The 17,174-nt window shown below is 41.8% G+C and overlaps 1 protein-coding gene across 1 annotated transcript in view; it reads left to right on the top strand.

Annotated features, from left to right (window-relative positions):
* Positions 1–17,174, top strand: part of MUSK (muscle associated receptor tyrosine kinase) — a 111,475-nt gene that overhangs the window by 58,431 nt on the left and 35,870 nt on the right. Inside the window, exon 9 of the mRNA XM_023510558.1 lies at positions 7,809–7,968. Within this exon, the coding sequence (XP_023366326.1) occupies positions 7,809–7,968 (160 nt within the window). The remainder of the gene's footprint in view (positions 1–7,808; positions 7,969–17,174) is intronic.

The following is a 17,174-nucleotide window of genomic DNA, read 5'->3' on the forward strand; positions in this document are numbered from 1 at the left end:
CCTGTGTCCTTTGTATCTCTTCATGACCATGGGTGCCCACCATTCAGCTCCCAATTGATAATGAGGATGTGTGATGTCTGTTTTTCCATTTGGGGGACACTTCACTTAGGATAATACTTTCCACTTTCATCCAAATTCTTTCAAAAGACATATTTCATTTTTTTTTTCATGGCTGAGTAGTATTGCATATCACATTTTCTTAATCCACTCATGACCTGATGGGCACCCAGGTTGATTCTGTATCTTTAAGATTGCGACTTGTTCTATGATAAATATTTTAGCGCAGGCGTCTTTTTGGTAGAATGACTTCCTCTGGGTAGATACCCAGGAGTGAGAATGCTGGACCAAATAGTAAGCCTACCTTTATTCCTTTGAGAATCTCCATACTGTTTTCCATAAAGGTTGTACTTATTTTCAGTCCCATCAGTAATGTGAAATGTTCCTTTCTCTCTGTATCCATGCTAGCATTTATTATTTTTTGACTTTTTATTAATAGCTATTCTGATGGGGGGGGGTATCCATCTCACTGGGGTTTTAATTTGCCTTTCTCTGATGATTAGTGATGTTGAACATTTTTGAATATGTTTATTGTCCATTTGTCTGTCTTCTTTTGAAAAACTTCATGTCTTCTGCCCTCTTTTTAATGAGGTTTTTCTTTTCTTGCTGATTTGCTTGAGTTCTTTGTAGACTCTAGATATTAGCTCTTCATTGGGCGTATAGTTAACAAATATTTTCTCCCTTTTGCAGGCTGTCTAGTTACTGTGTTATTTCCTTCTCTGTGCCAAAGCTTTTTAATTTAATTACATCTCACTTATGTTATTGCCGCATTTGCCTTTAGGGTCTTAATCATAAATTCTTTGTGTAGGCTGATGTCTGGAAGAGTATTTCCTACTTTTTCTTCTAAGATTTTTAAGTTTCATGTTTTTTTATTCAAGCCTTTTATCCATCTTGAGTTAACTTTTGTATCTGGTGAGAGATAGGGGGCCTGTTTCCTTCTTCTGCACATGACCATCCAGTTTTCCCAGCACCATTTGTTGAATAGAGTTCCCTTTCCCCAGTGTGTTCTGTCTGCTTCGTCAAAGATCAGTTGGTAGATGGTTTTATTTCTGGCTTCTCTATGCTCTTCCGTTGATCTATGTCTCTAGTTTTAAACCAGTCCCATGCTAATTGCTTACTATAGCCTTGTAGTATAATTTGAAGTCAGGTAATGTGATGCCTCCAGATTCATTCTTTTTGCTTACGATTGTCTGGCTATTTGGGCTCTTTTATGGTTCCTGATGAAGCTTAGAATTATTGTTTTTAGATCTGTGAGATGTGAGGTTGGTATTTTGATGGGGGTTGTACTGAAAATGTAAATTACATCGGGCAGTATGGACATGTTAACAATGTTGATTGCACCAATCCATGAGATTAGAATGTTTTTCATTTGTTTGTATTATCTGTCATTTCTTTCACTAGAATTCTGTAGTTCTCCTTGTAGAGACCTTTCACTTCCTTGGTTAAGTATATTTCTAGGTAGTTCATTTTTCTTTGTACTATTTTAAGTGGTATTGAGTCCCTGATTTTACTCTCACCCTGACTGTTATTAGTATATAGAAATGCTACTGATTTGTATACATTGATTTTATAACCTGAGATTTTGCAGAATTTATTTATCAATTCTAAGAGTCCTTCAGTGGAATCTTTAGACTTTAGATACAAGATCATATCATCAACAGACTGGGATAGTTTGACCTCTTCTTCCCTGATGTTAGATGCCTGATTTCTCTGGCAAGGATTTCCAATACTAGACTGAACAGAAGTGAACGCTTGTGTCCCCTTTATTGTTCAGCTAGAGGAATGTTTTGATTTACATCTTAATTTCATCATTGACCCAAAGATTATTCAGCAGCAAGTAGTTTAATTTCTATAGCTTTGTGAAGATCTGAGTGTTTCTCTTGGATTTGATTTTTAGTTTTATTCAACTGTGGTCTGAGATACATGGTATGATTTTGATATTTTTTGTGGCCTAAGATATGATCAATCTTGGAAAATATCCTATGTGCTGAAAAGAAGAATGTATATTTAGTAGTTTGGGGGTAGAATATTCTATACATTTCTGTTAGATCTATTTGTTCTAGAACCCCACTTAAGTCCAGTGTTTGTTTATTCATTTCCTGCTTTGATAATCTGTCCAATTTTGTTACTGAGGTATTGCAATCCCCAGAACTTACCATGCTATGATTTATTTTTTGGTTTTTTTTAGATCAAGCATAATTTGCTTTATGAATCTAAGAACTCCACTATTAGGTACATATCTATTTAGGATTATTATGTCATCTTGTTTTATTGCCAATTTACAATAATATAACGAATATCTTTGTCTTTTTTTTTTTTTTTTTGAGACAGAGTCTTAAGTTGTCACCCTGGGTAGAGTGCCGTGGCATCATAGCTCACAGCAACTTTAAACTTTTGAGCTTAAGTGATTCTCTTGCCTTAGCCTCCCAAGTAGCTGGGACTATAGGCACCCGCCACAATGCCCAGCTATTTTTTGTTGCAGTTGTCATTGTTTTTAGCTGGCTGGGCCAGGTTTGACTTGCCAGCCTCGGTGTACATCTTTGTCTATTTTTACCATTGTTGATATCGTCTATTTTATCTGAAATGAGAATGCCTACACCTGTTCATTTTTGGTTTCTTGAGTCTGTGCAAGTTCCTGTTAGATCAGTTTCTTAAAGATGACATATATTTGAGCTAAGGGTTTTTTTTTTGTTGTTTGTTTGAGACAGAGTTTCACTTTGTTGCCCTCAGAAGAGTGCCGTGGTGTCATAGCTCACAGCAACCTCTTGGGCTTAAGTGATACTCTTGCCTCAGCCTCCCAAGTAGCTGGGACTACAGGCACCTGCCACAACACCTGGCTATTTTTTTTTTGTTGCAGTTTGGTTGGGGCCAGGTTCAGACCTGCCACCCTCGGTATATGGGGACTGTGCCCTACTCACTGAGCCACAGGCACCACCCTAAGGTTTTTTTTTTCCCCACCTTTTCAGCTAGTCTTCATCATTTAACTGGGGGCATTAAGAGCATCCATGTTCACTGCTAGTATTGATGCGTGGAATGCTATTAGGTTTATCATGTTGGATGATACCTTGTTTGTCTCTTGTGCTATTGTTTTATATGAACTGTGAGCTATAACCTTCAGGTGGTTTTAAAATTGATGGCCATCTATTGTGCTGTTCTATGTATAATGCAGTTTGGAGTATTTCCTATAGGGCAGACTGAGTATTGACAAATTTCCTTATTGTTTGATTATCTGGAAAAGCCTTTATTTCTTCATCCTTTAAGAAACTTCCTTTTCCAGCTCGGCACCTGTAGCTCAGCAGCTAGGGCACCAGCCACATAAACGGGAGCTGGCAGGTTTGAACCCAGCTCAGGCCTGCCAAACAACAATGACAACTACAACCAAAAAATAGCTGGTGTTGTGACAGGCACCTGAAGTCCTAGCTACTTGAGAGGCTGAGGCAAGAGAATCACTTAAGCCCAAGAGTTTGGAGTTGCTGTGAGCTGTGACACCACAGCACTCTATTGAGGACAACATAGTGAGACTCTGTCTCAAAAAAAAAAAAAAGAAAGAAGGAAAGAAACTTACTTTTTCAGAATATAAAACTCTTGGTTGGCAATTTTTCTAAGGTCTCAGCTGAAAACTCTGACGTCAAACTGATGTTTTCCTTTGTAGGTTAGTTGTTACTTTCATCTTGCAGCCTTTAGCATTTTCTCCTTTATTTTCACTTTGAGCATGTTGATGGCCATGTGTCTGGGAGATGTCCTACTTGCTATGACTCTTTCCTGTGTTCAATGACCGTTATGCATCTGGATATCTGAATCTTTGGTGATAACAGGAAAGTTTCCCTCAATAATTCCTTCAAAAAAAGGTTTTTTGATGCTTTTTTTGTTTTTCTTCTTCTCCCTTAGGGACACCTATCATTCATATAATATTTCATTTCACACAGTTCCATATTTCTCTGAGTGACTGCTTATTTCTCTTCATTCTTCTTTCTGCATCCTTGACTAATTGGGTTCATTCAAAAGCCTAATATTCAAGCTCTGAGATTTTTTTCTTCTGCTTCATCCATCCTGTTATTGGAGGTCAGCTATATTTTCAAGTTTCCTAAATAAATCTTTCATTTCTTTGAGTTTTGTTATATCTTTTCTTTTAGTGACTTTTTCTTTTTTTTTTTTTCATTCATGTACTATACTATTTTGGGGGATGCTTTGTTTTTGTTCTCAATGCCATTCCTCTTATTTGCCAATCCATATTCTGAATTCCATTCCTGACATGTTGAAATAATTTCCTTTGGCTGTGATCTATTGCTATAAAACTACTGCGATCCTCTGTGGGTGTCTAGCTTGTTTTCTCATGTTGCCAGAGTTCTTTTGCTCATTTCTTCTCATCTGAATCCTCTTCTGTCATCTCAGGGCTGACAGATTTGTTGCACACCTGTTCTCCTCTGTGGGACTCTCCTACGTGTTAAGGGGAAGGAAAGGTTCCCAGATAGCACCTTTTTGATCTTTCAGGAAGATTTAACCTTGAAGGAAAAGAAGAGAGAGGCAGATTCACTGAGAGCCTGTAATGCAGCCCTTCTATGTTGTCCTCTTACCCTGTGATTGTCACAGTCCAAGCCAGTGCCAAGTGACCTCCATGCAGAATGCTGGGTCATTCACTGCCACGTTGCTGGAAGCTTGGGCAGGGAGCTGGGCAAGTTCCTCTCCATGAGCCTGATGTTGAAAGAGATCATTCTGCCTAGGTCTGCCCATGACCTGGCAGTGACAGCAAGGCAAGGCTATCTAGGAAGTGGTTATGGCTGTCAAGTCTGTGGGAGTTCACTCCACCCAGGTCCAGGTGTGATGGTGGCTTGCAGCTAGCAGGTACTGAGCAGATACTTGAACTGGGGGCAGTTCTTTCTAGGTGGTGGGTGGGAGCCTCAGGGGAAGAATTTTGGGGCCCAGCAGCACAGAAGCTTTGGAGACAGGGCTACAGAGCCCACTGGCAGCATGATGGGGTTCCTGGAAGTGGAAGTACAGGGCTGGGCCTCCAGGCCCCAGTGCTCTGCCCCTGCCCAGGACCCATTTGTTATAGGGCTTCTCAGGTGGCATATGTGGTGCCCATTCTGCTAGACTCCCTTGTGTAGAGGGAAGGTACATGACTCCCAGTCATAGGTACAGGAGCACATCTGCTCTCTCTGTTCCCTCCCTAGTCTTCCCAGGGCAGTGTGGCAGTGGCTATAGCAAAGCTGAGCCCTATAAAGACCAGGGTTCTGTACCTCAGAGCTCAGAATATTGTTAACTGTAGTACCCCCGAAATGGAGGAGGTCACCAGGTTTGTGATGTGCCTGCTCTCTGGTCCAATGTAGCTGCATAGACTCAAAGCAGCTCCTTGATCAGTCTGAAGGTTTGCAGTGGTTGTGAGGGAGTCCCAACATAGTTCAGGCCTCAGTATTCATGGGGAGAACATAGAGTCCCAGGGTCCTCTCCTCCTGTCCTCCCCCTCCCAGGTACCTTCTCATCTTGCCAAGTGGATCACCACATAACCTTCTCCATAACAAATGTCCCTTGTTGCTTCTCTAAGGTGTCACAGGGCAATCTCATGATTCAAGGTCCATCCATAGGTGAGCATCTACCTGCAATCTTCACTTTTCTTAAAAGTGATATGCAGGCTGCTTCTAGTCAACCATCATGACTCTCCTGGTTCACAATCCTCCTTCTTGAAGGAGAGAACTAAATTGTCTATAATTTTATAATTGCAAGACTATATAAACTGAAAATGGGTTATATTTATAACAAAACTCAAAAGTAACATAGAACATGTTTATTAAGCATAGAGTTTCGAGGTCGTTAGCTTTTTTCTCATTCCTGCTTTGTATTAAAATTCAGGGAAGGTCCAGAATTATATTTGAGTTGTTCAGAATAACCTGGACACACATCCATAAGATATTATACTTCTGATAGATACAATAATAATTCCTTCACTTTGAATTTACAACTGAGTGTTTATCTCTTAAAGATATTTTTCGTTCTGCTTTGTCGGTTTTCATAGAGTCTAGGCTGCTTATCTGGGAAAGTTTCACAATACTTGATCTGACCTGGAAAATCTCCCACTTAAGATATATTGATATTCACACAAACCAGTTTTTATCATAAGGATTAGGACAGGTAGAAAAGGTAAAGAAGAGAGACAAAGAAACTTTGGAGAAACTTTCACTGCTGACTTACCACTGAGAGTACTTGGTGCCAGGGACAGCAGTCACCTGGAAGCTAGGAAGAAAACTAGTCTCACCTCAGGGCTTCCTTCCCTTTTGTTAGTCTCTTACAGCAAAATAACCGGCTCCAAAATCTCTCCTTCCTAGTGCAATCCCACTACTGGACAGTACAATCCCTTCTGAGGCAGCCAAGCTCAGGCTTCCATAGTACCCACCTCTATTCCTCCAAGAATAAGATCAAAAGGTCTACCATGGTCTGATTCCTTGTCCATCCCACTCCACTTTCCCCCAAACTGGCATCTTATTCCCTCATATAAGTACATTTAAGTAAAGAATAATTATTGAAAATGTGGTATAGTGCTCAAGAAAGCAGTGAAGAAACATTTAAAAAAAAAACACCACCATTAACAATACATTTGTCATACATCTATTTTGTTCATGGTTGGTTGACTTGTTAAGGTTATTGTTGCTCGTGCTCTTGTTTTCTAATGACTATTCATTTGCTCTCTTTTCTAGAACTAGGGAAGACACTATAACATAATGGTTAAAAGTACAGGCTTTAGTGTCTGACAAGCCAGAATGCAAATTTTAACTGCAACCTCCTGAAATGTGCTGGGCTGTTGTCTTTCCCATGTAGTTGGATGACAATGACTAATTGATAAGCACTTATATAAATTAACCTGTCAGTTATATGCTAATATTGCATTGATATTCTGGCTCATCAAGGACATTTGATTTTCTAATTTAGGTAGTTCATCATCATGTATACCTTACCTCAGAGACAGACTTGGCCTCACAGCCATTTTTCCACCCATCTGATTTGACTGTAATGGGGAACTGAACTGGACTTATGAACATAAGTCCAGTCCAGAAATCTGCAACCCCTCATGCTTGACTGTCCCTTTCTTCCCAAGATAGCACATCTTGGAGGATCCACACAGTATTTTATTCATATCTTGCTTTCAGCCACTATATCACAAACCATGTCAAAGCTTAGTGGTTTCAAACAATAACCATTTATTAATAATGCTCATAAGTGTGGAGGTCAACTGGGTGGTTTTGCTGTTTGGGGCCAGAATTGCCTTATCTTGGTGGGTCTAGCTCTTGTCATTGGCAGGTTGAATGGGTTCTGGTTGTTCTAGATTAGCCTTACTCATGTGTCTGACGGTTCTTGCTGGCTCCTACCTGGGGCAGTGGGGATAACGTGGCAGTGTGTGTTTCATCTTCTAGCAGGCTTGCTCTCCCTTGTTCACAGGAGGCCAGGGGTTCCAAAAGCAACAAGCAGGTAAGCCACAATGTGCAAGAAACTTACAAGTTTCTGCCCAGTCATTCCAAACCCATCACTAGGCTAATCTCGATTGAACGTGTGGAGAAAGATGCCACCTCTTGAAAGAAAAGCTACAGAGTCACAGTGCAAGGGCATGGGCATAGGGAGGGAAAATTTGGTGGCTATTTTTGCAGTCTACCACATGCCTGTTGATCATCATTAGTTAATACTTTTCCCTTCAAATCTACAGATGCAGTATCTCAGGAAATCCTTGACCTGGTTTTATCTCTTATTTTCCCCTACTCTATCAGGTTTCTTCTGGGTCCATTCAAGAGAGTGTGAAAGACCGAGTGATTGACTCAAGACTGCAGCTATTTGTTACCAAGCCAGGACTCTACACATGCATAGCTACTAATAAGCATGGAGAGAAATTCAGTACTGCAAAGGCTGCAGCCACCATCAGCATATCAGGTAGGATGGCCTTCACAATGGCAGTGTTCCAGGAGAGGAAATAATTGGCAGGCACTATTCCCCAACCACTGGCACTGGGAAAAATCTCCCCTTTCTTCTCTGTCTTACTTTGGTCCCTTTTGGCTATTTCCTCCTCCATAGAACACTCCAGAGTTGACCTAGATATGGATTTTGACTAATTTGTTGCTTCAAATAATAAACCATCAAATACCTAACCGAGTGATGGAGAACAGCTTCCGTGAGCTCATTTCTTTTTTCTTTTCTTTCTTTCCTCTCTCTTTTTAAATTTTCTTCCCCTTTTGCTCTCTGCTTTATTTCTCTGAGTTAGAGTTAATCAAACTTTCCAAGGCTCTCAAGCAGTCAGTAGCAGATATTTAACATGGTTGTGCCAATTTCTGGATAGTTATTCCTTGAGGGTATTTTAACCAAGAGGCTGTGGTCCTTCCTTCTCCTGTGTAACGCAGGTGACAGCAGGACTTACAGGTGTCTTCAAGGAAAAGGGCTGACACAGGGATTTCTAGGATATTTGTGTTGCGTTCTAAAGGTTTATTTTTAAAATTCAAACGTCCCAACGCCTTCTGAGAACATTAGTGGAATTCCTAGAGATGGAAATAATCCCTGTGTCAGGAAATGCCAGGCGTGTTATATTCGCAGTGTGCCTACTGCCCAAGGGTCGGCAGAGAGGTGCTTGGCCTCACATGTAAGGCGAACACTGGTAGAGCCTGTGCCCAGGGCCAGCTCCCCATAGCCTGCTGTTTCTTATTACAAGGCCACTTCTTTGATCTTCCCTGCTGGGGAACTTTCCAGTAATGTCTGTGATTTTTAATATGGGTGAATAGAGGCCACAGAGAAATCTGCAGAGCACTAGACAAGGCTGGGCCTCTAGGACATGCCCATGAAAGAAAGAGAAGATTGCAGAACTAGAGCTCCTTCTCTCTTCTGCTCCAGGGAAATATCTGCCTACAGTGTCTCGAGACTTCCTATCAGTGATTCTAGCATTTCCATGGATGATAATCATTTCTCCCGGAGAATGTCAAGATTTCTTAAAGTGAATTCAACTTGACACATAATAATAAAATGATTACTACTTACATAGCACTTTGCTGTTTACAAAGCACTTTTCCATGCATTTATTAAATATGCTGTACTAACAGATTGTAGTAGGTGGAATAAGGATGAAAACTTAATGAAAAATAGGTTCTACTTTCCAGGGACTCTCAGTCTAGAAGGCAAGGCAGCCAGCCATGGATACCGTGCCCTTGACTATGTTCTACTGCAGAAGCCGAGGCAAAGCACAGCAGTAGAACAAGAGAGGGACAGAGTCAGGGAACCCTCGGGAAAGAGATAACATTTATTTAAGTAGAAAACGTGGGTATGAGATGACTAGGTGGAAGTGTGTTCAGAAAACAGCAAGGCAACGGGCAAGGCTAGACCATGACAGCAATTGGAATGAGATGGAAAGTGGGAAGAAAGGTTTGGAATCAGCCAGGTTATGAAGAGCCTGAAGAGCCTGTGTTCCCATCGACGGGAATTCATCAAATGATTTTAGAGGAAATAAGTATATCATCACAGATCCTTTAGCAAATTAACAGGTGGGGTGTCAAGAGGTTGGGAGCCGTGGCAAGTAGTCAGGAGGGTCTTCCTAGTGTCTCAAAAAATAGTGAAGGGCTAAAAAACAGCAGGATAAATTGATACAGAGACAAGAGGAGAGATGCACAGACCCTATCCAGATTGAAATTAGATTTGCAGCAAGTGCATGGATGTGGCAGTGAAGTAGATGAATGCGTTAAGACACGTCTGAGATTTTGAGGAAGATGTTCAGGACAAACAATAATATATAGACAAAGCAAAACAAAGATTAAGAACTTAAGAAGATCCAGGAGGTGATAAATACTCAAAATGTTTAATGCTTTTGGATTACCTGGTATTATTTTAGTCTCAGTGTCTTTGTTTTATATTTTATCAAGACCTACTGTTAAATATATATTTATATATAATCTATCTTTATATTCATATAACATATGTATATGCATATGTGCGTATGTGTGTGGAAAAATATATATAGAGAGAGAGAGAGAGAGAAAGAGAGAATTGAAGTGAATACTCAAATCCAAGAAAATTACCTGATCAAATTTAATTTAAACATTTCTGCTGGGGAAAAGAAAAATGTTGCTAATCTTGAGAGACAATTATGTCAGGTAATTTAATCATTTAAAGATAATTCCCTAAGAGGAGAGAGCTCTTTCTCTCTTTCTCTCCTTCCATCTCTTCCTTCCATGACAGAGAAGAGGACCTGTATTTATGGTCTGGTGTTCTCTGAAATCCTCTGGTCTCCGGGGAAGTCTGTGGCTGGGGAAGTTGTGAATTTACCTCCTAGCTCAGTGAGGACTCAGAGGACCTCCCCAGCTGGCTCAGTCCACTGAGCCCTCTTTCGGAGCGGGAGCAGCACTGCCCACTGCATCTCAAGCTCCTGTCTAGACTCAGCTCTGCAACCTCTGCAGCTGGGTTGTCTCATCGATCCCTCCTGTGGCCCTGTGGCAGGTCTGCTGAATTCCAGTTCAACTCCTCCTTTATCCCTCATGGGTTCTAAAGCAACTTCTGGATCACATTTAAAGTATACAAAAATCCAGGAGAGATTCAGACCTGCTTGCCCAGTTCTGCTGTAATCCGACCATATTGTGTTACCATTTTAACACGAATGCTGCCATCTTATGTCAGGGAAAAGGATCTCTAGGGGGTGCATTTCTTCTAGTATATCAAATGAGAAGTTGGAAAAACTCCCTCTGTTTCTTGACTTTTTCCTTAACTAACCAGTATACCTCTCTTCTCAGATTTGGGTCCAAAAAAGAAATCTATAAAATACGTATTCCAATTCTGATCCCTCCACCTTCCTTTTTTCCACAACATACCAAACTGGAAGGTCTAGTCAGGGATCCCCCACTTCAGAGTGGTAACCTAGAGCCTGCTTATGATAAGTACAAAGGCGGTTGTGAAAACAGCACTATGAACAATAAGGGGGTCCTGATAAACTGGGTACATATGCTCCACACAAAGCATCCATGGACATGATCTTTAAGATGCTGGAAGGACCATAGAGCATGATTGCTACCAGACTATATATAGCAATGTCATCTCTTCATCCTGTCCTAACCCAAATGAAAATGTAATCAGACTCCATTAATAAATGGAATATACCAACATGAAAATTCTGTGACCTTAGAAAAAGTGGTGTGTCTTCTGATGGCAGAAAGCACCTTAAGGCAGCACCAGAAGTCCTGGGGTGCAGGGAGAGGTTCTCTTGGATGTCAATGTTGACAACAGACCAGAGTGAGGATGGGGGTAAGACACCGTGGCAACCCAGGGATAACAGTAGAATTTCCCGGGGGATGGAATGGATGGTGGGAGCAATGCATGGATTGATTTGCATGTCACAGCAGAGAGGGGTTTGGTACCTGCTGCAGCAGCAGAGTTGAGTTGATGTGAAGAACAGTCAATCATGATAAGGGCCGTGTATACTGGAACCAGTGATGACTGGTCAATGGATCTGGCAAAAGCAGTGGTATAGAGGTCAGCTTTAGATTGGGGGGAATCAGAGGCTCTGGAAGAGAGATCTGACATCACTCTGGCCAGGGGTATGTTTATAGTCGTGGCCAAGGGGTCATCAAGGAACTTGGGGAAGTTGGCAGGATAAGGAAGGGCTCAACTTATAACCGAGACCTGGTCCTTGCCCTTTTCTGAACTGCACAAACAATAACTAAATCTGTCTGTATGTAGAATCATAGTGTTCACAATGCTGGGAGTCAAGTAATGAAATAAGAGTTATTCAAAAACTGAAAAATAAAAAAGGAAGAGACTTAAAGGGGTCTATAGTAGGCACGATCCATCAGAAACCTGTCTATTGGTTGGAAAATTGCTACATATCGAGCATTATTTCCTGCCCTAATTCATAAAAACCTATGTAAGACCCTTTTCTTCAACCCTTGATCTGCTTTTCTGGTTGGTTCTCACTATAGGGGACCTTATCCTCCCACTTTTGCCAGAATTTCCCAGGCAGATGTCATGAGTGTGTCTTGTGAGTGCAATTAATTAAATAAGACTCCTAACCCCCCATGAAATATCTCCCACTTTCTCTTTCTCTCTATGCTGCGTTCTTGACAGTTTAAAACCATGCTGGAGCTTTAAACAGCAGGTTCTTGGGTGGTCAGACAAAAAACATCAGAAGACACACCGTTAATGCAACAGACTGATGGGCGACTGTCCCATGTGAAAAGAGAGCCAGAAAAAGAAAACCTGCTTGCCACCCTCACAGGTTGTCCGTCCACGTTCCTTCCAGGGAGGCCCTGCAAGCCACACCAGGGAGCACACTGGCCAGAGGCTTTCGGTTGACACACCCCTTCTGAGCAGACAGGACAACTAGGATAAATAAAGAGCCATATCAGAGTATTCAGAGTTTACTGATAGACATAAAAAAGCTCTAAAAAGTTAAGACAAGGTTTAACAGAGTAGAAGGGTGGCAGAAATGACTCCCCAGTCTTGACCCAAATCTCTACTTCTTACACACCCAAAGCTACCCTCTCTCCACTGAGGCCTTCTTTCTTAATTCGCATAGTTCAAAGCAAAGATCGCATTAACTGTTAGTATAACTCAATGACTTATGACAACATTCCACTTCAAAAGTTAATCTCCTAAATCAATCCTCCCTAAACTACTCAAGATAGATCACTTTAGGGTGAGAGCTAAATTTATAAAACAGTAAGAATGGGAGACAGTGAAGGTCAGGCGGGACCTAAACCCACCAGCCCAGCTGTGTCAAATGGGAGATGGGGGTGAAGGTCAGGCAGGACCTGCCCCGACCAGCCCAGCTGTGTCATGCCCCCCTCAGCCTGCCTGACTCCATCTTATTCCCACCACAGGTGCTTTCACGGGAGTCCCTCTGCCATTGTTCTGTCTTTGAATAAATTCATTCCTATGTTAATCTTCTCGGGCCCTATGCTTCCTTTTTGTCAACTTTCACCATTTCCCTCAGCCTTGCTCTCTGCGTTAGAGTTCCCTCTAAGTAATAGGCAGAGGCTGCTTTTTGCTTTTCAGAAACCCCTTCAGGTGAGAGGTGCTAGATAGATGCCTCACAAAGGTCCCTCTATAACCACTCAGGAAACTACTTCCCAACCCTGCAGTTCTCTCTAAGCCAACATTCCAGGGAAATAAGGCCACTTTGGTGAAACTTTAATTTAGGATCGTTTCCTAAAAGTGTGGTCTTTCGCTCTCCGGAGCTCCCAGAACTTGGGTGTGGCACCTGCTGCTCCATTTCTGCCTCCGCTGAGCTTCAAGTCAGCCATGGTGCCTCCCTTGCCATTCGGGCAGCGCTTCCTTCCCCAAACGCTGCTGTCCCAGTCTGCCGTCCCCATCCTCCCCTGGCGTTCTGTAGTGCTCACTAGTGCAACCACGGGCGCCCCTGGCAGGCAACAGCCCCTTCTGTCCCATTCCTGGTGTTTCCCTTTGAAGCTCATTTACTCCGTTTATTTACTCTTCCCAGCAGGAAAACTGGAAACGGAAAAAGCTGGTCCAGCGCTTAGGATCATGTCTAATGATATCTCTAGTGTTTCAAGGACAACAAAAAAATAAAGACCAACCTTCATTTTCCCTAAACCCTTCCATGTGTCTGCCCAGATCCTTATGCATTGTTTGAGAAATGTGATCTACTTCTTGCTGACTCATTTACATTTGCTGTGAGTCATCAAAAGAAGTCTAAAAACTTTTAGGACCTCTCCCTATGAACCAGGAAGCTGCCTTTCCCCTCCATCCACAGCCCCGAGAGGCTCAAATTGCGATTTAAACCCACCAGGATGCCTGGTGTTTGGCAAGATGCCTTCTCTTTGTCACCAGAACCCTCAGCTCTGGGGCAGAGACCAGCAAGACAGCCCCTAATCCCTGTCATAAGCATAGCCCTGGAATAGACAGAGTCCATTGAAATAGATACAGGGATTCAAAAGAGGAAAACACACATCTGTATTTCCCCTTCTCAGGGCACCAACAGGTCCTTCATCAGGATGAGGCTCAGAGTTCTGTCTGTGCTTATCCAGTGTCAGGGTCCAGGGATGAGGCTGTATCACAGCCTTCCTCTAAGGGAAGCTACCCTCAGTTCTACAAAACCCCTACCTGCTGTCATCCCCTTCTTTAGACTAACCTCAGGTTCTGGGCTTTCTCGTCACTAAGTTTAAAGCTCATATAAATACGTGTAGCATCATTAAAAAGGGGTGAATGGGAGAAGTCTGATTTGGTTAGCCCTGGAGCCTCCCACCTCCCAAAGGACCACCTAGTTTTATGTTTTATATTTCAAAAGAGTTGATGTTTCCCATTACTACAGAAAAAAAAAGTATACCTGGTCAAGTGTGCATGTTTCACACACTTTCTCAAGTCTGATAATTATCTCCAATTATCTCAATATTGGAGATAATTTTTGAGACATGGTAACATGGCAGGAACTCATGATTTGATTTACCAGGCAGTGTTTCAGTCACTCTAGGTAGAAAGAATTTCTATCAACAAAACAGACACTATCCCTGGCACATCATGGTGGCTTTATCTGATTTTAAACTAATTAACAGTGGTGGAGTTTTTTGTTTTTAATAAAATGGAAGGGAATGAATGGGCAGCAGCCAGTAACCCCATTAAATTGTTAGCAGATATTCTGCACTTAGGTGTAAAAGGTGAGAGTGCTTTTACAACCGGGCACCTTTCTTAAATTACAGTAGTTATCCATTTCAGGAGAGGCCCAAAGTTTTCCCGACTTTTCTAGATAATTTTAAAGATGCTACAAATATTGGTGGTCTTAGAAATTTGGGGAATCTTTAAAATTCTAGTTTTGAAATAAGAATGAATTCTATCTGCAAGTTTCTTGGACTCCTTCCTCACTTCCTAGCCATCCTCCAGTAAAGACAAGAAAATACAAGTGGAGAAATTACCTATTCAAGATTCTCCCCTTTCACATTCTATGGCTGGATTCTCGTTGGCATTGATTCATACATATCCTTGCTACTGAATCCTCCTTTTAAAATGAGGGTTCTTTCACACACGTGACCTATTCATAAACGTGACCTTTCATAAACATGCTATTGAATCCTCTGATTAAAATGAGGGTTCTGTCATAAACATGACCTTGGCCCCTGTGTTTCAATAGGTCTCCCTGCTCAGCTGCTGTTAGAAGTTACCTTTACTGCACATTATGTGCCAAATTCTCCGGAAGACTTCTCTTAGGTCTCCCCTCCATCCGTCCTATCTGCACAATGGCAAAATTGCCCTGAGGTTCGGAGCACGTGGGTGCTTCTTTTCCCAGTTCAGCAGTGACACGAGCTCCATTCATCACTTTTCATATCCTTTGGTCATTTTAACTGGTTAAGGGATCCCTGCCGGCCTCCTTCCCAGTTCACTGAAACTTAAATCATAACTCAGATTTGTACTTTGTGACCACAAGTGGCATCATTTCGGAGATGACCAAAATAATAATTCTACAGCTCAACCTCCCTATCTCAACAAAAGAAAGAGAACCTACTAGATTTTGGTCAGAGTGGAAATAAGTATCAAATCAATGATGTTGATTTAGGTATGGAGCAGTGACTCTTCTGGCAGCTGGAATCCTGCAAATCTTGGCCACATCTTGATGATTCCTTCCTAGTCATTCTAGTTCGTTAATTCTTCCTTCTGAACATAGTTGGGAAAGTATCACAGAGGAATCTGTCCAGCTTTGCTTGCTGTCAGAAGGGTGTGGACTTCTGTCCCTAAGCAAGGAGAGTCACGTGGGAAGGACAACATTTTGGAACGCATTTTGGCAAAAGCTTGCTCTATAGCAAAAGTTAGTTTTAAAGTCCACTGTAGAGATACAGAACAACTTTGAACGACTCATAAATTAAGTAGGAACCAAACGAGTAATAAAGAGGTAAGATTACATGTGTAAACAGTGTGTTAAACAATTTAAACTTGACAGGTACACAGAGAAAATGAGATTTTTCTCCAACCACTGGGGTCTAAAGGATTATGCTATCTAGAATCTCCTTGTCCCTCTGGGGAGAAAATTCTTCACAAGCTTTTAAGCAGACTCGATAATTTCTAGATATTATTTAGATACTAAAACCACCATCTGACCTAGTTTAAAACATCACCCTCGTCTATATAATTCAAACCTCATCTGCTTCCCTCTGCCCACAGCCAGCCAGTTATTCCTTCATCAGCTTAGAGGGTAGATGAAATAAGGTCTGTTGCTGTTGTATATTCCATCTTTTTGTTTTATCTTTTTTCTGGCATGTCTCAGGACAAGAGGCTTTACAGGGAAGAGGGCTAATGTCTTTTCCGGAATAGGAGATGTTTTAGGCTTTCTCTGTCTGTTGTGAATACATTCCCAGTGCTATGTGCAATGTATATGAATTTATGCATGTGTGTGTGAATTTGTTTAATCCCCACAATTCAGTGAGATGGGTACTTTCATGATCCCTAATTTACAGATGAGGACACTGAAGCTCAAAGAGGTGCCCAAGCTCACAGAGACAGTAAATGGCAGGTCCAATGTTGAACAACAGCAGGTGCAGCATCTGAGCCTTTAATTCCTTGAATGCCTCTGTGTAGTAGGCTCTGACTACTGACTCCCATACGACGTATACCATCTTTGGCGAGTCTTTCAGAGGTCTGCATTGTATGGTGCCTGGATGTAAGAGATATTCTTTACTACTTCATTCTCTCATAATCCCCAGCCCTTGATCTCAATCACTCCTGAGATAACTCATAATTTATTAGCATTGGGGTCCTCACCCAGCATTCAGCATTCCATCCTCTTGGTCACTTAGCTATCTTCCATAGTGTCTACTGGACTCACAGCAATTCATACATCCCTGCTGTCCCCAGTAGTGGGGAACTGGACACCCTCTCTTTCCCTCTTTCTCACTCTTGCTTCCTTCAGACCCTACTGGTTTTGATTCTTTTTAGAAATTAGGATCATTTTAAAAACACAAACAAGGCTTAGTGCCTATAGTTCAGCCACTAGGGCACCAGCCACGTACACTGGAACTGGCGAGTTTGAATCCAGCCTGGGCCTGCCAAACAATGGCAACTACAAGCAAAAAATAGCCAGGTGTTGTGGCAGGTGCCTGTAGTCCCAGGTACTTGGGATGCTGAGGCAAGAGAATTGCTTAAGCCCAAGAGTTTGAGGTTGCTGTGAG

The sequence above is a fragment of the Otolemur garnettii genome, unplaced genomic scaffold (assembly GCF_000181295.1).
Source record: "Otolemur garnettii isolate 467f Iridium unplaced genomic scaffold, OtoGar3 scaffold00014, whole genome shotgun sequence".
NCBI classification, from domain to species: domain Eukaryota; kingdom Metazoa; phylum Chordata; class Mammalia; order Primates; family Galagidae; genus Otolemur; species Otolemur garnettii.